The 21,623-nt window shown below is 41.4% G+C and overlaps 1 protein-coding gene across 1 annotated transcript in view; it reads right to left on the bottom strand.

Annotated features, from left to right (window-relative positions):
* The window catches only part of NKAIN2 (sodium/potassium transporting ATPase interacting 2), a 573,334-nt gene that overhangs the window by 6,118 nt on the left and 545,593 nt on the right, over nucleotides 1-21,623 (bottom strand). Inside the window, exons 5-6 of the mRNA XM_037393060.1 lie at nucleotides 21,177-21,237; nucleotides 3,579-3,660 (exon numbers count right to left, since the gene is read on the bottom strand). Coding sequence (XP_037248957.1) covers nucleotides 3,579-3,660; nucleotides 21,177-21,237 — 143 coding nt within the window. The remainder of the gene's footprint in view (nucleotides 1-3,578; nucleotides 3,661-21,176; nucleotides 21,238-21,623) is intronic.

Here is a 21,623-nt window from a genome sequence, read left to right as displayed (position 1 = left end):
ATTCAAAGCCTAAAATATAGAAAAAAGAAACAAAGTGAGCCTGAATCTAACAATTCTAGACTATTTAAGGAAACAGTAGCCAGAGATATTCACCTCAATGCACTATCTACAGATAACACTTCTTTTCCATAAACCAAGATTTTTTTTCCTTAAGTATCCTGTTAGTTTTTGGTAGTTTTGCATAACTGATGAAATTCCACACAAGTGTACTGTGTTTAAACTAAACTGGAATATTCTTACAAGTAGAGCTTGATTGATATCACAAATCAAAGGTAATAAGTCTTTAGATAAAAAACTCCTGTCACAATAGAAACATAAACACGAGGAGCCTGAATAAATCAATATAATTATTTAATTGGTTGTGTAATTTTGTGTAGGTTCAGTATAACCTCCAAATTAATAAAACGAAGTGCTAACTTTAGCACACAGGAGGAAGCTGGTTACAAGAAAGTGTGTCTTAACAGTTAGCAATTAGTAAACCCAGCATTCCTTCGGGATAATAATTAAACTGTGTGTGTAAAAAACAGTTAAAATTGATTTAAAACACTTGGATGTAAATCTGTCTGGCTTGAATTGAAATAAAAGTTTGTGTTTATGGAATTCTGTCTTTGCAATCCACTAAATCAATTCACGTCAGCAAGCAGTATGTAGGTGATGACTGAGACTTACCATGCCATTCTATATGTCTTCAAGATTTCTACTATTTCTGTGTATTAATTGATCTGGTAAATATATGGGGGTTCTCTGTGCTTATTTCTGGAATACACGTTGAAAATTGCATTTTGACAGATCTGTAAAACTGTTAGAAACTAATAGTGTTTTATTAAGCTCTTCAAAGCTAAGGTCATATGTTCTCCTTCACTTTTGTAGTGTGCCTAGCACACCTATAGGCACCACCACACCACAAACAATAAAAAGAGGCATTATTGTGCCTTGGGATATGGTTAGTAACCAAATGATTTAGAGGCAGCTATCTACTATTTCTCTCATAAACCCAGAGATCCCCATGAGTTGCATCCAGTGTGAGCCTGAATAGTAGAGGATGTAGATGTGGCAACAAGCTATCTTAGCTGATCTTTTGTAGGAATTAGAAAGGATGATGCTTAATATATCTTCCATTGCCTGTGGATTCAAAGATAATTTGTGGCAATTGATAAAGTAGTGGAAATAGTTCTCTGAATACAGCTATGTGGATATGTATGGGTAGAGTTATATCCTAGATGGATAATATTACACCTTGGACAGTGGTAAGAGTATGGCAATGGACTCCATAAAGCAGAAGGTCTGTCCTGTCCTGTCCTATCCTATCCTATCCTATCCTATCCTATCCTATCCTATCCTATCCTATCCTATCCTATCCTATCCTATCCTATCCTATCCTATCCTATCCTATCCTATCCTATCCTATCCTATGCCTTTCTGTGTTAAATGATTCTTACCTTTTACTCCTCACCTAGAGATGCTGAGCATTGTAAAGTGACATTGGCCAGAGAGTAAAGTCCTGGTTTTGTTTTTTTTTTTTCTTCTTGAATACTCTGGAGGCTAACACCAATGTTCCTTGGTGAGCAAGATTCCTAGGGAACCAGACCCTCCCTCCCAACAAATAAAGCTTTAAAACATCAAGTATGGCCTGCTGTTATCATATTTGTGTGTTTTGATTTCCAATATGTAATATTGCTGTAAACAATCCTATGAACCAATCAAACCATGGCTTGATTAATTTGACACTTGAATTTGTCACTCCACTACCTAATGGTCTGCCTACGTTTACAGAGAAACTGCAGGGTGAATACATATGCATGTGTTCCTAGCGTGCCTCAGCTGTAAATAACAGAAAGGTACTACTAAATGCTGTAAAAACCTTAAGGACAGACCGTAGCAATTCTAGAGAACCTTGTAAAATACTATGCAGTCAGAGGGAAGCATGAATTGTCTTTGACTGCAGCTGGGACATGGCAATACTTTTGTGGGTTAACTGGACAAAATGTCAGCTCACATACTGATTTCTGTCTCAGTTAAGACAGCGAAATCACCTATACTCCAGTGAGAACACAGCATTGAAATAAGGTAGAACACAGTTTACGTGGACGAATCATAACTCTTCATCTCGGCTACAAGCTTAAAAATACTGCCTTCTTATTTTCCACAGGTCTAGCTTGCTTTCTAGTCGGTATGAAGATGCTCAATAAATACAATCTGCTGTTCTGGAAGAAACACTGAAAGCATAAAGAGAATGGGATAATATCTCAGCTAGAGAGCTCCATATGTTGATGGCAAGGTATGGTATACTGAGAAAGAAATAGGATTAGAATTGTTCTAAGTACCTACGGGCCACACATAATACTAGGAAGGAAATAACATTTTCTAAATGCACAACACTGTGCCAAAAGTGCAGGTGAAAAATCTTTACTTGAGCACAGACAGATGGGAAGCTGAAGTTAAGATGGCATTGGAGATACGCACTGTTGTAATTTGAGATTATTAAAAAGCTCCTAACAAAGCTCCCAAAGGGCCCGATCCTAAGCACTACCACAGAATTGATTGTACCACTGATAAAGGAGTATATGCCAGTTCCATACAAAAATCCACTAATCCATTAGTAGACTTGCTTCCACTAATCAGAAGAAATGAAATTACATTCAGGGGTGAATGGAAGTGTATGTTGGGATGGATACTGTTTGCTTCTGTTTAGTTCTTTTCCTCAGAAGAGATGTTCAGAAGAGGAATAAAGGAAAAAAGTAAATGTTGCCCCTTTGTGAGCTATTTTGTGCTGTGCTTTTACCATGTAGGCCAGTGATGGTAATAAAATCACTTCAAAAGGCCACAGCAGTGAGGTAAGATTTATCTGGGCAGTCAGGACTGTCTTGAATTGCAGCTGGCATCAGTGCAAGAAATATTTGGAGACGGTTATTCCTGGACTGGTCTATGGTTGGTGTTAGCTCTAGTGTGAATGTAATCCAGTTGTGTGTATGTGCTAAGATTTGATTACCCATTTAATCCCTAAATATATCAGGCTGCACTTCTAGGCAGTGGATGGAGTTGTCATTCACTGGCTAGGTAAAATACTGTCTTCTAATCAAGCTGGTATTAAAAGCCATATGTTGTTACATTTTTTTTGTTATTTTTAATTGTGGAGACTGGAAATGAGGTACAGAGGTGCCTCAGTGAACAGTTGTACTGGTAAGACAAATACTAAATGCACCCGCTAAATTAGCAAGTTGTTGAACTTTTGACAAATCTTAATAAAAACACTTTTTTGCAACCAAGTTTTGTCAGATCTGGCTGGTTTTTATTACACCAAATTCTCATTGCCTCTGAGCGGAACCTGCTTGAATGAAAATGGGGGAAAATCAGGTGAGAGCTGGGTTTTATTTAAACTGTGACATGTTATATCCTGCCCTAAGAAATCATTATAATTCGACAGAAGAGTAATGTTGGTGCTTAAGTGTAGCTTGAATTTGGTCTATCAAAAAAGGCTTCTGCCTATTCTGAATTTTCAAGTCACATCATCTTTCAGCTTAATGATCCTTTAATATCAGCCTGCCACTCTGCAGAATATCTCAGAAGTTAATACTTACATATACATGGGCTGTAGCTGTAAATGAGATGTCTTCTGTGGACCTTGATAGCCGTAAGAGTCAAATCCACCTATGAAATCAACTGAAAGGGGGAAAATTGCTTTCATTAGCAACATCTTTTCAGAAGTGATAGGCACTAACATTCAAGAACCACCCAGCACACAGATTATTTTTGATAGCCCCCCTAATAATCTGTTGAAATTAGACCAACTAATTGTGGAAATGCAGAAAAAGGGTAAAAAAAAAAGAACGCCCAAGTCCCCTTTTTAATTTTAAATTCAAATTTATTTTAAAATCACAGAAACACAATGAGGCATCCCTCCATGTATAACAGCCATCTGTCTATCAGAAATAGCCACACACATATGCACATCCCTGTTTTTCAGGTAGACCACCTCACTGGAGTACAGAACAACATGCTATTCAGATATTAGAAATGCGGAAACCCATTCATTTATTGGTATGAATGCATTGCTCCTGACTGTGATTACTGTGTCTGGCTTGTTGTCATACTGTGGTTCAGTGATGTAGAGGAGAGAGCACATTAATCCGACTCTGCGAGACAAAAGTTTCCCCGATTCCCTGCTTTGACATTTGGGTTGAAATGCATGAACAGAGGGTTGGAACAATTTATCTGAGCTTCAGAGATGAGGCTTCACAGATCTAAAGAAGCCAACATTTCTCCCAAGATACTGGAGGTCTGCAGGAAGGTTGTAGGGAGGGAATTATTTATTAATTCATACAGTTGTCAGTTCCCAATGGTCTTCTGTTTATTTTAAACAATTTCCAGGGCAATTCAATCTCATCCGAGCCTGAGACCCCTGTTTCTCTGCTATAACACTGTCTTTACACAGGTAAAAGCACACCCTTTGCTTCCTTTGCACCAGGAGACTAAGTATTGGCTTTGGGGGTTATTTGTGGGCAGCTCTCATCCCTGAAATATTGTCTTACATAGAAGATGTGAATTTGACTTTATTGTGATAGAAAAAAGCCAAAGAATTCAGGTATGGAAGTACATTTTTCACAGATCTGGATGCTACTACTGACAGACTGGCTCTGTGTACATTAAAAGGAAAAAAAAAACCCAACCCCAAAACAAACCCACAAAACAAAAAAACCCAACCCCAAAACAAACCCACAAAACAAAAAAACCCAACCCCAAAACAAACCCACAAAACAAAAAAAAACCACCCCATTCTTTGTTAGATGATAGCTTCTTGTGGATCTTAAATGCAGAAACATTCACATCAAAATCACAAAATGTAAATTTATAACCCTTGGTTTGAGAACTTTCATAGTGTTTGGAGTCCTTAAAACTTGCATTGATAGGTTATCTTATACTAAAATACCCCTCGATGTCTGCTACAATTAGCCACACTTACCAATGCAGGCCCAGGCATTCCAGACATGTTACAAAGTCAAATTCTTGTACCCCTCTGTCCACCATTTACTTTTTAAGCAAGAAGCCACCATAACACTAGACAGGATTGGTACAGTATGTCTCCATTAGAACCACAGACACTTTGAACCTGTCATCTACCTTCTTCCCTAGCACGAATGGCCCCTGCAGAAATAATTTAGCTGGTTCTGTGCTCTGCAGCAGCATTACGTATACTCCTATCCCAGAATGATGTTTTACTAAATTAATCCCTGACATCTTTAATGAAGGAAGTTCTATAGTCTCTCCGTGTTGCCTTTCCCTGCCCCTAACTTCCTAATGTCTAATTTAAATGTAATTTCCTGCAAATTAACTACTTTTCTACATGTTGGCCTTTTCTCCCTATGGATATGAAGACAAATGAGCCCTCCCTTCTTTTTTTTTTTTTTATAACTACTTCTAAGCATTTTCAAAAAGCATTTTCATGCTATCCATCTTTTCCAGATTTAAGTATACTTAGTTCTTTCAAATTTTTCTCATGGCCCATGTTTTCCAAGCCTCTAAATTTTCAAGCCTGACAATCTTTCTTCAGTCTACTTAGGTTTTTCTTACAGTGAGGTGCACAAATCAGGAGTAACTGAACAACTGCATGTAGATATTCTGTACATTACCAGGAATAACATGGTGGGAGTTTTGCTGTTTGTTTTCTTATTATTTATTTATTTTATTTTAAATTTCTTTTTTCAACAGCATCATACAAATGCTTAATAACCAGATCTTTATTTTTATGTTTTGACACTAACTGTAATCTAGCCAAGTAGTCCATATTTTATCTGAAGACACTTGATTGATTCTTCCCCACAGGAGTTCTTTTGCACTTGTCTGTATTGAATTCCATCTTCTTGATTTCAAGCCACTTCTCAAGATCATCTTGACTTCTAATCCTGTCTTCACAAGTGCTCATACCCCTCCCAATCTGGTTTCATCTGAAATTTCTACAAATGTTCTCTACTCTATCATCCTTGCTGTTAACAAAAATGAAGAGAATTATTTCCCTAGCCGACATCCCAGTAGGAACCCAATTGAAATGTCATCCCAGCTGGTTGACAACTACATTTCAAATAAAGTTTTAAACAATTCTGCACAGAACCTATGGTGACTGCATCTGGGTAGTGCTTCCCTGGCCTGCTTACAAATCTTTAACAGGGCCAAAATCTTGCTACAATCAAGTGAAATGCCGTTTGTTGCTTCCTACTTACCCACTGTCTGTAACCACTGGAATAACTTCATTACAATGTGATCAAGATCTTTGGAAGCATATGAATTTATAGGCATAGAATGAAGAATTCACTACAGGAGTATTGTTGAGTGAAGCGCTAGGCTGAGAGGAAATAAACCCCCTTATTCAAATATGAAGATTGCAGCAAAAAGAATGGACATGTCTTTGCTGTAGCTGTGGTTTATTGTTCTCCTGCCCAGTTTTCCTTTTTTTCCTCACTCTTGACCTCTGACTAAGTGTCTCACTGCTGTCAACCCATGTCACTTTACAGATGCTGCTTATATACATTTGTCTGGCTTTGCATTTCTTGTGTACTTCCCAAGACTCTTCAAGCAACTGGTAACCCATTATTAGAAGGCTGCAGGCATAGACAGTCTGTTTTGCAGTTGTGGGGCAAAACGTCTTAAGGGTGATTTCAAGCTTGTTTTCAGAAAGTTAAACCAACACGTTAAGAAAAAGATTTCTTCGAGTAAAACAAGTTTGTGTGGGCATGAGAGAAAGATACATGCTGAATATCTCTGCATGGATTGTGTCTTCGCCCTGTTGCAGAGAGTAAACATAGAGTGTTAACAAGCCAGATTGTCAAGTGACAAAGCGAGCTTGTAGTGACATTTCTGTGTTCAGCTGACAGTGGAAGTTCCCATGTGTGTAACCAAATGATAGTAGGGCAGAGAGCACTATTGTGACCTTGTAGGCATACAATGTCTTCTTACACGCAGCAGCAAACTTTGTAAGGTAGGTAAAGGTAGGCAATAGAAAGTGAAATCCAATACAAAAGGATTTCAGTAATTTCTTTGTAGCAAGATTTCTTGGTGGTGGCAGTTTCTCAGCACTGCAAAGCCTGCGGTGTCCAGGCTATGCTAAAAGCTCCCTGTGGACTCTGAGCTAGTTTCTTAAAGCGTGCAAAATGCTGCCCTTTCTGCAGGCATTTTATCCTGGCTGAGCCTGAAAGGTCACTAAAAGTGTCATACGATTGATACATTCCTGGCAGCAGTAACATGAAATGAATAAAACAAGGCTCATTAGCTGAACCGCTACAGAAGCTTCCATCCTTACCCTCATCCATCAAACACATTTTTGACTCTTCTATTTTACATTCATCTTACATGTCACTGTTATCAGAAGTGGCTCCTTTGTCATGTTTTGCCTTAGCAAAAGCACATGTGCATATACAAACACAAAATTCCATTCCTTTGAAATATTGGGTGCCGAGATGCTTATTTTCCTAGCTAGACTTGAATAGGATAATAGCAGTACTATTTATGTGTAAAATATGTGCTAAGAAATTCAACCTGAGCATTTTCTTCCATTGCTGGTGTTAAGGGGCTTATCAGGCATATGGCTGTGGTTGCAACTGTAACACAGACAGGACATATGACTTAAAATAGGGACAGATTTTCTATTCCTAAGCACCCACAGGGATGTGAATTTCATCCTCTGCTCAGTCACAGTCCCCACTGTCTCTGGTGTATATCAGGACAGAATGAGAGATGGAAATGGGCTTCTCATTTTTCATTTCTGGAAGTTTGTGGTGTGTAGAGGGACCATTAAACTAGAATGCATAAAAAAGACCCCATTGCCATGGATGTTCATATGGAAGAAGGGATTTTCTGGAAAGTTTGCAGGAAGAAACATTGAAGCTGATGAAATCAACAGATGGACAAAGAGAAAAGAAACAGTGTGGAATAAAAGCAATAACATCTTCCTGTAGAAAGCAGAAGGAAAGATACCGAATAGAAACCAGAAGACTAGACACTACTCTACTTAAAAGAAATTTTCTTCTGTAAGATATGAATACAGAAGCACAGAGATCCAGGTCCTCAGTTAATTTATATGTTTATAGCTTCAGTAACTTCATTGAAGCAATGATGATTTACATTGGCTTAAGGTCTGACCCAAAGAGTTGTTTAGGGCAATTGTGTATAGAAACATGACTTGATGTTACGGCTTTCCTTGCATTTTAGTAGGCATGCAAAAATCAATGCAGACTAGATATGAAAAGATATAGAGTTTAGGCATGTGGAGGAGGATGAGTAGCTTTACGTGCAAAGAAAAGGAAAAGTTGGGAAACAGCCATGTACTTGGGCAGCATGTGACCTGCAGTATGGATGACTTCTTTACTGCTTTCACACTCTCAGACCTTCTCCTTACTTTGTTCCTTTCCTATTATCGCTTGTTTTGCTGATTATCTCATCCCTTCCCTTGATGCATGAGGCCCTGCCTCTCACATCTGTGAATCTACCGGCAGCACTCAACCCTGCCTTCGCCACCACAGCTGCTTCCTGCCTGGGGCTCCTTCTTTAAAAGTGCAAATGTCTTCAGCAGTTACTCTCTGTAATGAGAGTGACTTCTGTCATTGATTCTTTTCCCTTCACATTGTCCATCTCCTTGATGAAGTAGCTTAGCTTCTCCAGCTTTATTAGTTCCACCCCAGACACCTGCATCACCTCCTCATCTGCTTTCCTTCTCTCATCTCCACTTGTTTCTCTGCACACCATCTCTTCCATTTCTTGTATGAGCAAACTGATAAAGTAGTCCTTTCTTCACTGTGCCAGCCTTTTTCCAGTCCTTTTACCATTCATTTCCCCTTCTGTCTTACTGCAGGCATGGGAATGTTGTTCCAACTTCTGCTTGTCTCAGTGACAGACTCCTGATCCATTTTTTTTTTTTTGCATTTCCCTTCCAATACAAATAGATGTAAATTCCTGTCATAAGAAAATCAACCCTACCCTTATCACTGCTTGTCCCATTCTACCTTCCCTGCCCCCCCCAATGGTTTCAAACACTTTCTAGAGCTACTCTCCTTCATTTCTGTAGATTTGCTTCCATCTTGTGTTTCTGTCCCTTGCACGCCGCTAAAACCACAGTCAGATCACCTCTTCGTATCCAAATTTGGAAACTGGTAATGCCATGCACATGGAGTCCTCTTCATGGTTACCCAGCCACCTTCCACACAGCCCCTGCTCTTGTCTTCCTGAAATGTTTGCCTCAGTGGCCTCCACTGTCTCCTCTGCAGGTTTTCATCCTCCTCATCATTCATCTCCTTTCCTGATGGTTCTCCCACCAGCATGCTGCTGGAGTCCCATGAGCAGTAACCTCTGCCTTTTATTTTTCTCCACATCCTGTAAACTGGGTAATTGCACTTGCAAATGCAAATTCTGCTGTCATGGCTCTCTGAGGTATCACGGATTACCTGGCTTGTGCTCACTCTGCTCCTTCTATACAAACTGAAATCTCAGCTTCTCACTGCGATATTTACCCATGGATAATTAAACATCAATTCCAGTTCAGCGTGGCTAAAACCAGAACTCAGTTGCCCCTCCCTAACCTTCTTTGCTACCTCCCATAGTGAACAAGGGCAGTTGTACCCTCAAGTCTGCCTGTCACTTGAGGATGTAAGTTAGATGTCAGCTTTGGTTTGGGCTGTGCAGTATTTAATTTCCAAAGATTATTTTTGCATATTGAAGAGGGAGACTTTTCTACCTGTTGACACAGCTATAACATTTACCCAGGGCTGTCAGTGTCAAAGACCACAATTGTTCCTTTTTTTTTTTGAACTCAGCAAATGTGGAGTTAAGGAGACAAAAGCTGCAGGACTCATCTTTTGGTTAGGTTACTCTTCTCTGCATTCTGCTACTGATTTAACCTTCTACATTACATAAAGTGGAAGCTAAATCTTCTTATACTTAAAGCCTTTTGTAGAGACGCCACATCAATCTCTCCTCCTTCCAGTTCTAAAAGCTAAATTCTGTCCCCATGCTGCCAGCTTGACCTCCATACTTGTAAAATTTCCAAACATTTTCTCTCCTTGTGAGAATGTCTTCACAGTTCTCATTATTTTCCCGCAAACTCCTTTTTGCTCTGTTTGCAATAATTAGATTGCCGATGCCCTTATATTCCTGTCTACCACAGTGAACAATATTTGCTCATAGTTTCTTTGTGCTCACTTTCTGCCTGTATCCACCGCTCGTCTGTTTTCTAATATAGAGAGTGCAAGAAACAGTGCCGGCATTCATGTTTGTTCAGTGCTTGGCATCATGGTAGCTCTTAAATATATTCATGAATCAAACCCACTAAAATAATATTAAAATTTTACAAATTATCCATGGTAAAGATGGTTTTAATGACCAGGGAAGTGTATGTGCATGTGCACAAGGATCCTTCTTGCACATGCATGTCATGGCTGAACATATTTCCTGCCTGGTATAGCTGAGAAAGAATGTGTGGTGTACTTGTGCTGCATCTGACCTGTGAGGTCTTAAATTTATGTATAGTGGTTCTGCAGGCTGAAGACTTGGCCCACTGGACTCAGGCCTCAGAAGTGCTGTGATTAAGCTTCACTGCCACAGTGAGGCATTCCACTGCATGCATGGCTGTGAGAGAGGAGAAGGCAAAACAAACTGTGGCTAATAACGTCACTGGAGGCACTGCTGGTGCAGAAGTGAGTGCGTGAGGCAAGAGAGAGCTGTGCACAAATGCTGGTAGCTAAAATCTGGCCAAACTGAGAAAAAATGGAGGGGAATAAAATTAGGCTTGGTTTTAATAACTTTGGAAATGACACGAGGAAAAAAAAATACAAAAGAACATATGGGGACACCCTTGCTCCTACAGCTTTGCCAGTATCCTGCTACCCGCCTCACTGGTGAAGACACTTCCAAACACTTTAGTGCTGCTACCTTTTTATGCTGTGAGCATGGGCTGGTGGCTGTTCAACAATATAGCACACAGGAGGAGGTTTGCTTGAATACAATCTCAATAAAGTTTGTTTACAATGATAATCAAACATTATTGGTCTTTGTGCTGCATGCACAGTGATTTAGACTTGCAAAATGGGATAGAGCCAAGCACCGAGAAAGCAGGGGGAAGGAGGGGATCTGCCAGTATGTGAGGCTGTGCCCTGCCTGCTGGCACAGGACGGTTCAGGAACAGTGTAAGGACTTGGACACTCGGTCTGGTTCTTGCCGTGCAATGAATTGCATTTCTGCCAAGCAGCCAGGAGTGGCCTGTAAGTCATCTTAGCTCACCCATTTGCAAGGTGAAACTAAACCCTCAGATATTTAAACTGTAATCTCATGGCATTTCTAAGCCCTATGATGGCCACATCATGGCAAAGGGAAACCCCCACACAATTTTTGGTGGAGTTTCTCAGCTCAGATTCTGCCCCACTGCCACTATTCCCGTGCTGTTTACTTTTAGTCACTATTATTCTGTAATTTTTTTGCTTCACAGGGACTTTTCCTTCAGCTGCTTCTCCTCTTATCAAGTTTCTGGTTGGATAAAGGCCTGCAGCACCTTCTCCTGTCTCTGTTACTGCTGATCCCCTGGCTAATTCTCTGGTCAGCCCTTCTGAGGCAAGCTGTAGGACTGGGGAGGTACACAGGTTTGTGAAACCTGATAAGCACCATCTGTTGTTGCTACCCTTACAGACATACTGACAGGGATCTCAGCCTATCACTTCCTATAATTAGGACCAGGCAGGGACAAAGATATTGCATTCAAGGTGAGCTCAGATCATGGTTGTACCCAGCAGAAAATATCAACTTGAATGGTGCTGGGGGGTCTAGAAATTAGAGAAACCAAAATGCGTCTCAGACTCCTAGGTGGAGAAGAGGTCTGGTCAGTGTCAGAACCTCAGGTCAGGAAGCAATGAAGATGATGCTTTGGAGGTGAGGAGGCAGGGCTGGCCAACAATGGGAACCATGTTGAGGAGGTGGGAAGCTGGGTCATGGCTGAGCAGAAAGGAGCCGGGATGAAAGCAACCAGGAGTAGCCAAGCAAGGGCTGGGAGGCACGAGTGAGGCTGCAGCAGCTGAAGGATGAAACAGGGACCAGGGATAGGGCAGGCAAGAATAAGAGCCAGAGGCTAGGAGGAAATGTCTGGAGGATAGCTGCAGCAGTGAGAAATAGTGGACCGAAATGTTCAGTGCTGCCTTTTATATCTGATAAACGCAGCAAGCCACCTGTCAAGCTTATAGACCTGGAAATAGGGTTGCAGTCAGGTAGGCTGCCAGTTGACCCCTGCAAGGCTTTGCAAGGCTTGTCCAAGCTTGCAGTGGGGCTTGACCAGTGCTCAGTAAAGAGTCTGTAAAAGACCTCCACTCAGCTATAAGAACATTAATAGTCTGAAGAATGTACTATTTTTCTAAACTGGACAGACCTGGACACTGCTGAATAATAACTATTTGCTTTCAAATTTTCATGCTTGAGTACAAAGCGAAAAAAAATATAGCCCTGCCATAGTTTTTGACTGACAATTCATTCTAAGAATTAAAGAAAATGTGAGGTAGACTGAATTATCATAGAAGTTATCAAATGAATCGTTACGAAAAATTGTTCTTAGCCAGATCATTGCTGGGGGCAAGCAATAAAGAGAGGAAAAAAGAAATAAAGAGAAAAAAGAAAATGCCTGGGGCAGTGGCCTCCAAGTGTGACCACCACACTAATAAATTAGAAAGAGTCATTAGTAGGTGCAGCAAAGTGGAGAATTAAGGACCAAACCTATGGAAGTTAACAATCCAATGCTAATGAAGACCTATCTAGATATTTAAAAGGAAAAGTAGTAAGGAAAACTTTAACAGAAGGCATGCTGATAAAAATAATTTAGTACAAAGGTATCCCAGGCATGTAGGAAACCGTGAGGTGCTCACGTTGACTGTCTCAGTGGGGAAGACACTAAGGCTGTGGGCAGGTGGCCTTTTCAAGGCTGCTGGAAACGGTTACTGAGTCTGGTCCACCCGCAGCAGCTCATATCTGCTCCTCTCTGAGACGTTGCAGTCCTTCAGTCCCGACCCAGCCTGGCTGGCCAGGACCTGTGGTGTTACACCTGCTCGTTTTGGCTGAGCCCCTGAGGAGGCAGCCAGCCGCCCTTGGAGGCTGGGAAGCCAGGGTGAGGAAGGAGGCCTGTGGGTTGCTCCCCCACCTGTGCTCTGCATGGTCTGAGCTGCCCTCCCTCCATCGGGACGAAGGAGGAGATGCTCCCCTAGGTGCAGTGCAGGAGAGTCTGCCTCCAAAGCCTGCCCTCCACATCCAGTGCAAAGGAGGAATAAATGACTGACACTGAAATGGAGCCTTCCACCAGCATCAATAAACCCCACAACGGTCCACCTGAAACCATTTTTCATGCGATTTTCAGCTTGTGGAGAGTCTTGGATTTTGCTAAGTTTTCCTGGTTTTGAATATGAGTTTAATTTTAAATGACAAAACATTTCCATAGCCAGGAAGACCACGTCCTATTAGTGGTGGCAACAACCTGAGTGCCTCTTCAAATCATCTGTGGCTGTTGTTGTCAGAACTGTCACTAGTTACTACCTCATTTCTGCTGCTGGTTTGACACAACTGTGTGGGACATAATTTTATGATTTGGACTTCTTTGTGTTCCTCCCCTGAAACAATTAACAATGACAGAAAAATAATATTTTCAAAACGTTTTGGCAGGAAATGTATCTTTCTTCACAAAAAAGATGTTAACTGTTCATTCCCTTTTAACACATGTGGATCTTTTCCAACACTCCTGCAATGTGTCTTTCTTGAAAAGATAAAATGTGTGGTGAATAGTTAAAAAAAAAAAGATGCAAGTTAAGTGTATCTCCCTGGCTGTTATAATGCATTGACTTTATTAAGCAGTATCCCATTGTGATGAGCTGCTGGAATGGAAATGTTACTTCCTCCAAGCCTTACATTATGTTATTTAGACATTTTTTAAACTTGAGGTTGACAATCCCTGCAGGAGGCAGTGATGGATGCAAGGGGAGTGGCAGGGAAGACAATGAGGGAGCAGAGAAGTTACAATAGATGGAGCCAGCAACACCACCATTTCCCCCTTTGTGATTTTATTTATATATTTGACTCATACCACAACCCTGTCTCCTAAGGATTCCTTGAACATCAACTTCATTAGTTACGAAGGCAGCAATCCATAACCAATTTTCTTTTCATGTCAAGCTTGTTCATGTATAAACTCAGCCCTTTTGTTGGAAACATTTGCAATTAATCCCACAAACAAAGAAAATGCAAATTGCACAGTCTACCCTAAGCAACCCTTCTGACTTAAGGCCCTGACCACCATCTATTATACACTAAAATGAATTGAAATTCCCACTTTGAGTCTAACCTAATTTTCTAGTGATAATAGGCATGGATTCCCAGAAGCATTCTATACATCTAGATAGTAACATCCTAATTTTCTTTCCTGGTAAATGTTTTAAATAAGATTTTAGCACCAAAGGAAATTAACCTTTAAATTAATTGTAATTATAAAATGCCATCACTGATTTTGTCTTCAGACTAATTACTTGCTATTATTTAAACAAACTGCGCCTCCTCTGAGCTTTCTGTTTGTTTCTCGCTCTGCAGTGCAGTGCCAAATGATCACAGACCAGTCTGTGTAACATCTGCCAAGCCCTATGACACCTTGGGCTGCTGAGGTCCATTTGCATCTCAAATGCAGCTGGTTTCACTTGTTGTATCTTCCCGCCATAGGCTTTCTCCCCTGTGCTTCAGCCTTCCACTCTGCAGCTCAGACATTTTCAGCCTGTGCTTCCAAATCAGTGAGCATGCCTTGTGGGACGTGGAGTGCCTGTGCTCTGCACTGGTGAGAACGAGATGATCAACACCAGCCTTCTGCTCGGCGAAAGGTCCCCTCCAAGACAGGACATGGCTGGAAATAATGACACAGGAACCAGCTATTGGTATGTGCAGAAGGTTGATGCACTTCAGGGAATTTCCTAAATGTTCCTGGTGGCACTGTGGCTCTCCAAGGCAGCTGTCTAGGATGACAAGCATGAGGTGGTACCATGGGATTTCAAAGGCTTCTCTTGCTCCACACTTCCATCAGCATCCTGACAGCTGAAGGCATCCCATTTCCCTCCCTTTGGTTTGCTCAGTTCACATAACAGTCACCACACTAAATGAAACAAGTAAATTCCTAATTTAGCCATAGGCTGTAAATTGGAGAGTGCAGCTGAGCAAAACCAAGCTTCGGCTTCAGCTTTTGCAGCGTGCTTATTGAGTTCTCATTCATGAATGACCCATTCAACAGCTGGAGAACAACTGGGTTATAAATATTGGCTTGTATTTATTCCTGTTCTTATTTGCTCCTATGTTGCCTCTGCAGACTGCCTAGGCTGTCCTCAGCATTAACCAAACAAGCCAGACCAGCGATTCACCCTTTTGGGAGAGAGATGTCTACCACAGATAGGGCAAATTGCTCTTTGGAGTTATACCCCTGTCTCCACTGACTGTGCTAGAAATCTCAATTGTTAGTTTAAACTGCAGGCTTAATTACTTGTGGCCGTGGGTGTGTGGGACTAAAGTCACCTGCGGCAGCATGGAAAAGGAGAAGATGGAAGATGGTGTTTTCCAGACAAAGACTGAGGACATATTACTCAAATGCTAAGTGCGAAACTTACAAAACATACAGCTGAGGTACTGGAACTCCTTCTCTTGGGAGGCTGTGTTTGATAAAAACCTCCTTGGTTCAAACATAGGTGGACAATTTCAGGAGAAAAGACCATTGTGGGAAACTAAGTACAATGAGACCACTTCTGGCTAAGGAAGTCCCTGAATTGCAAATCGCTGTCAGGACTTTCTGGGAACCACAAACTTGCTGTGCTCTTATATGCCTATATGGCAAGTAGATATGGAGGAAGGCATCAGTTGTTCTTCACTACTGGGTATTGGATATGGGGCTGGATAGATGTAGTAGCTCCTATCTTGTGTTGTGTTACACAAATGTCACAGGTAACCCTGCACTAGTAGGGCTGAGCTTACACTGTGGCTGTTGCATCACCTTGCAGCTGTGGGGAAGAGCCCTGTCAGGCTGCCCAGGACAACAACTTCCAGAGATGCATTCAAGTCCAGTCTTCACTGCAGAAAGGTGGTTGCAGTCATCTTCAGCCATCACCCTCAGCCTTAGTTTTCGCTTGCTTCCAATCTTTCTCCTGTCCTGGGAGTCTCAGGATTTACAGCCATATTCATCAGAGAATGGGAAGGGAAGCAAAGAAGCAGAATTCATAGCTGAACGTTTGCCACTGGTTTCTCTTTGTCTTTATTTTAGAGATTTTTAAGCAGAGATGGAAGCTGAGGTATTATTTCTCTGTAATGTCTTGCTAAGCAGATTGTGAAAAGCATTTGGCACAGAAATAAAGTGGTACCTGAGCATATTCCACACTTCAGTAGTGCCTTTCATGCCAGAAGCTCAAAGTTACGAAGCAACATGCCTGTGAGTTTGTCCCTGTCATTATTTTAATTTTAAATATGGGAAACAGAAGTATGTGGGCTTAAAAAACCTGCCCAAAGGTGGAAGGCAGCATTTATCAGAAATAAAATTAACAGGCTTTTCTACCTATCCTAGATGTTTGTCAAAATGTCACATCTTTCACATCCAATGAATTTAATATTATCTTTTATAAGAAAATCTTTGTCATCACCTTCATACTGGTCATCACCTTCTTACTTCCCAGGTCAGGCCTGGTATCCCAGGGTGGATTGTGGTTGGCCACTGAGTTTATTGGCACATTATCACTATACTGTATTGCTCACCAGTAGCTATCCCCTGTCTGTGGTATTGTCTTCCTGAATGTCTTAAGTAATTCAAATAAATCTTGAATTCAAGGTTTTACATGTTTGAGAGTGTGTGTGTGAAATAATTTTAAAGAGTTATCTAGAGCTTCTGTGCCAGACATCCCCAAAAACTAGGCTTGAAGAATATGCAGCAGCAATCTACTTAATCTAGTTGCAATTTATTTTGCTTTGCAGTTTACCTGGAAACAGTGCCAAGAGAAAAGAAGATAGTGTATGTGCAAGTTGGATCCCAGCTAGTGTGACTGCAAAGGTTGTACCTCAGGGTAGTCAGGGAACAGTCAGACAGGCCATATTTGTTCTCTAATTGCCTTGCCATTGCGTTATGGTAGGTAAACGCTGTTTCTTCTCCCTGTCTGGGTCTGCAAGGGAGACTTCTGGATTAGGATTTCACTGTGGGATACAGACTGATTTGGTGATTTTCTCTAGGCTGGGATTCTCTTCCAGTCAAAGCTGTCCCTCTAATAACAATCCAGTCCCCTTTCCCTGAACAGAATCTGCAAGGTGAGTGCAGAATTCCCACTTCAGTAACCCAGGTTTCTTTTTCAATCGCTTACAGACAAAAAAGCCCCAGGGGGATGCTGCTTTATTGCTTACATTCCAGAGTTTTTCACAAAATATCTGTATATTTAATAAAATTTTCAAAAATACATTGAATATTCTTTTAGTAAGGCAGTAATATCTTATAACAGGGAGCCAAACTGCTAGGGAGGAAATGCACATTAAATGCACATCTTAATGTTATTAATAATAACGTGCAGCCTTTGAAAAATGCAGGCATAATATGATTTTGGAAAACAAATGAGGAACTCTGATAAGTTTACAGCCACTGAATGCCTCCAAGTAATGACTGTTGCTGACATTTTCATGCTTTATTTTTAATTACTGCAGCTAATAATGACAGTGAGGTAAGAATGACAATGGCTTAGGTCTACCAGTGGCAACAGCGACGAGGAGAGCATTGAGTCAGCAGCAGCCCTGCTGGGAACCCATCCTTCCCCATCTTTGCCAGATGGAGACCTGAGGTGCTCAGGGTTCCTCCTCCCTATGCAGCCATGAGGAACATGATGCAGAAGGGAACTCTGGGAATGACAAACTACCACCAAGGGAAGGAGCTGGGGAAAAGCCATCCTTGTCTGACCCTTGAGGATGGGTGCTGCAGTTCACCTCTGGTGCTTGGGACTGTACCAAGAGGGAAAGCAACTTCCTCTTTAATCCTTGGTGCAGAATTAACCCAAAAAATATTGTTCTCGTGAAAGGTAGTGCAAACTTCTGCTTTGATTTAGGGAGCCTGTTGCTGGATTTATTTGGTGTGTGAGTAATTAAACCCTCTAGACTTGCTGATTAAGCCCTAGTTATGATCCTGATTTGATCACTGTATTGTTCCATTCCTAATCCTTTAGTGAGCTTAGAGTAGGTTAATCTTAGTGAAATGTTTGCTTAATTCTACTCTTGCTCATTTGTTGTCTTAATAAAAACTGCATAAAGAATGGAAAAATATTTTTTTTTGGCTTGTTCCAGTTACTCTGAGAGCAAAGCTAATTCAGCCCAAGCAGCTTAAGAGCAACTTGATTGTGCTTCTACAGCTGAAGCTTTTCTCCTTCACATCCTCTCAGTCTGCCTGAGGTGACCCCATGACAAGTTGCCCATGAGCCAGCAGTGTGTCCTGGTGGCCAAGAAGGCCAGTGAGATCCTGGGGTGCATCAGGAGGACTGTGGCCAGCAGGTCCAGGGAGGTGATCCTCCCCAGCTACTCTGCCCTGCTGACACCGCATCTGGAGTGCTGTGTCCAGTTCTGGGCTCCCCAGTTCAAGAGAGATGGGGAACTGCTGGAGAGGGTCCTGTGGAGGGCTACAGAGATGATGAGGGGACTGGAGCATCTCTCTTAGGAGGAAAGGCTGGGAGAGCTGGACCTGTTTAGCCTGCAGAACACAGAGGGGATCTTATCAAAGCATATAAATTTCTCAAGGGCAGTTGTCAAGAGGACGGGGCCCGGCTCTTTTCAGTGGTGCCCAGCGACAGGACAAGGGGCACTGGGCACAAACTGCAGCACAGGAAGTTCCTTCTGAACAGGAGGAAAAACTTCTTTTCTCTGAGGGTGACAGAGCCCTGGCACAGGCTGCCCAGAGAGGCTGTGGAGCCTCCTGCTCTGGAGACATTCAAAACCCACCTGGACGTGGCCCTGTGCAACCTGCTGCAGGTGAAGCTGCTTTGGCAGAGGCCTGGACTAGATGATCTCCAGAGGTGCCTTCCGACCCTGACCGTTCTGTGATTCTGTGATTTGTGAGTGTACTGAGGAAATTACACTTAGGCATCGCCTGGAGTATAACTACTAAATAGCATGGCATCCATAAAGGACATATTGCTTCTCAGAGAAGCACGATAGATGGGTGTGTTGCCAAAAGGGAAGGAAAAGGGGAGAAAACATATCTAAATGGAAATAATCTAAAATTAAACCTGAGCAGTGATTGTCTGTACAGACTGCAGCCCCTGGCTGCCACAGTGAGTGCTCAGCACGTGTCAGGGTGGGTGTCTGAACACAGAGAACACTAGAATCATTCTTACTCTCTACTCCATGCAGCTCTCAGTAGAAATTAAAGCTGCTTTAATATTGCAAAACCTTGAGGGGCCAAACCTGATCTGAACTTTATTACAGTGTTAGGACAACTCAGCCACAGAAGTCCCCTTTTTCTCTTTTTTTCCAGCCATGCTTCCAAATCTCACCAGAGATGAAGCTGTGGAGCCTGAGCTTGTGCTGGCTTCGTTGAGCTGGGTGGGGATTTGCTCTGCTACTTCAGAGAGATGATCACAGATGGGTAAGACGATTCTTTGGCTGGAAGAAGAGGCCTGGCTGAGGTGTACTAATAAAAGCCTCAAAACAGGCAAGATGACGGCAAGAAAAGGTTCAAATAAACATGACGATCTGTGGCTTCTGAACAACAGGGAGCTCTTGCCACAGTGAGTAGAAAACAATACCATATTGGCTGTGGCACTTTGCTGCCAGGAATGCCGCTTTACAGACCACAGGAGACATCTCTCAAACGTGCGCCGACTTCTGCGCTTGTTTGGTGAGCCAAGTCACACGTCCCTTCCATGCTTTTTACTAAATCGTGCCCTAAAGCATTACAGAAGAATGAAAAAAAAAGATTTAAGCCTTTGGAAGAGAGGGCAGAATAGTATTAAATGGGATTTCATTTTGGGGAGCAAAGAATCACTCTCCTCCAGCTCTGTGGATAGTGAATACACTTAACGGAAAATTAGGGGGAAGTACATATGAACTGGGTCCTTCTCCCTAAAAAGACAAGACTTATTTGCAACATCCCTCTGCTCCACATACCTGTCCCAAACCCTTTTTACTCTTCTGCCTTCCTCACCTCCACAGAAACACAAAGACAACTGAAATGAGGATAGTCAGAAAGACCTCCAAAATGTGGTTTGATTTCAGCACTAAATCTCCCCTTGATGGCTCACATGGCACTGTATTGCCAATAGATTATAGGGTTGCAGCTATTTTCTACGCAGGAGAACAGACGAAGAAACCCCCAGCAGCCCTAGCAGTGCTCTCAATCAAATAAAACCCCTTCAGCTTCCTGTTGCAGAGCTCTCTCTAGAATTCATGTATATTTTATCAAAGTTACATGCAGTTCTGAAACTTGTTTTTAAAGTGCTTTAGTATGAATCCCAAGATGTACCAAAATGCTGCAGTGGCCCTTTTTAAAAAATCAAGGTTAGAGAAAAAATGAAATTGTTTGACTCCATAGCATGTAATAGGAGCAAAGTCTGCTCAACAGGCTTCTATTGATATAGATAAGCAGAAGAAACACAAACATACATCTACAAGAAATCATTTTGCTCCTTGTAATTGTATCCTGGGAGCAGCAGGAACAAAGAGGAGCTCCACAGTTTCACCTCTCATAAATGCATGTCCTGCAATGGTCTAAAGCTATTTTTTTGACAGAAGTGCTTTTAGAAGCCAACACACAAGTCAACGGAGAAGAGCTATACCCTCAGTGGTAACCAATTGCTCTGAGGATAGCTAATAACAATCTGCAATAAGAAAAAAAAAAAAAAAAAGGTTTATTTACCAATTGGGAGTTTTGCTTTTTTAATGCCTTAAGCTAAACTGTGAGGAAAAAAGTTCACAGTGATATTTTCAGAAGAAGGGATTTTTAAAGCTGCATTTCATGAGTCCTTTGTCTTTCAGGCATTTGCAAATTTTAGATCAAGAAGGATGGACAGAAAGCATGTTCTGGCTACAGTATAATAAGGCATTTTGGTTGAAATCAGCAAAAGCCAGCATAGCAGAGGGGTGATTTAAAAAAAAAAATAAATCCATTTTGTATGTAATAAAGCTTTAGTACTTACAGCTGTCCTCTTCTTCAGTAATACATTTCACAACATAACAGGCATAGATGAAGCCCGCCAGCTGAAACAAAATGTAATAGCGTTAGATATAAAGCAAATAGAATAGAAAAACAAGAGTTGGTTTTAGAAAAGCAACAACAGAAACAGAAATAACAAAATTCAGCAGATTCTGATGAGGTAATGATAATTTTTCACAACATTTTGGTAATTTTAATTGGAAATAGTGAGGGGAGTTTTGCATCTTTCTTGAAAAACACACCCTTCAATAAATCTTCCAAAAACTGATCAAAAATTTTCCATTACTGAATTGGCTTCCTTTTAATTATTCAAAACCAGGAAAACAAATGGCTGATTAGATGGATGGATTTTTAGCCACTGAAAATGTAAATATTTCTGTCAAAATCAGATTTGTTACCCAACAAAACCTGACCCTCTAGATGAACTCTG

The sequence above is a fragment of the Falco rusticolus genome, chromosome 6 (genome assembly GCF_015220075.1).
Source record: "Falco rusticolus isolate bFalRus1 chromosome 6, bFalRus1.pri, whole genome shotgun sequence".
NCBI lineage: Eukaryota > Metazoa > Chordata > Aves > Falconiformes > Falconidae > Falco > Falco rusticolus.
Note: the sequence above shows the minus strand (reverse complement) of the source record. Positions and strands in the feature narration are given on the sequence as shown.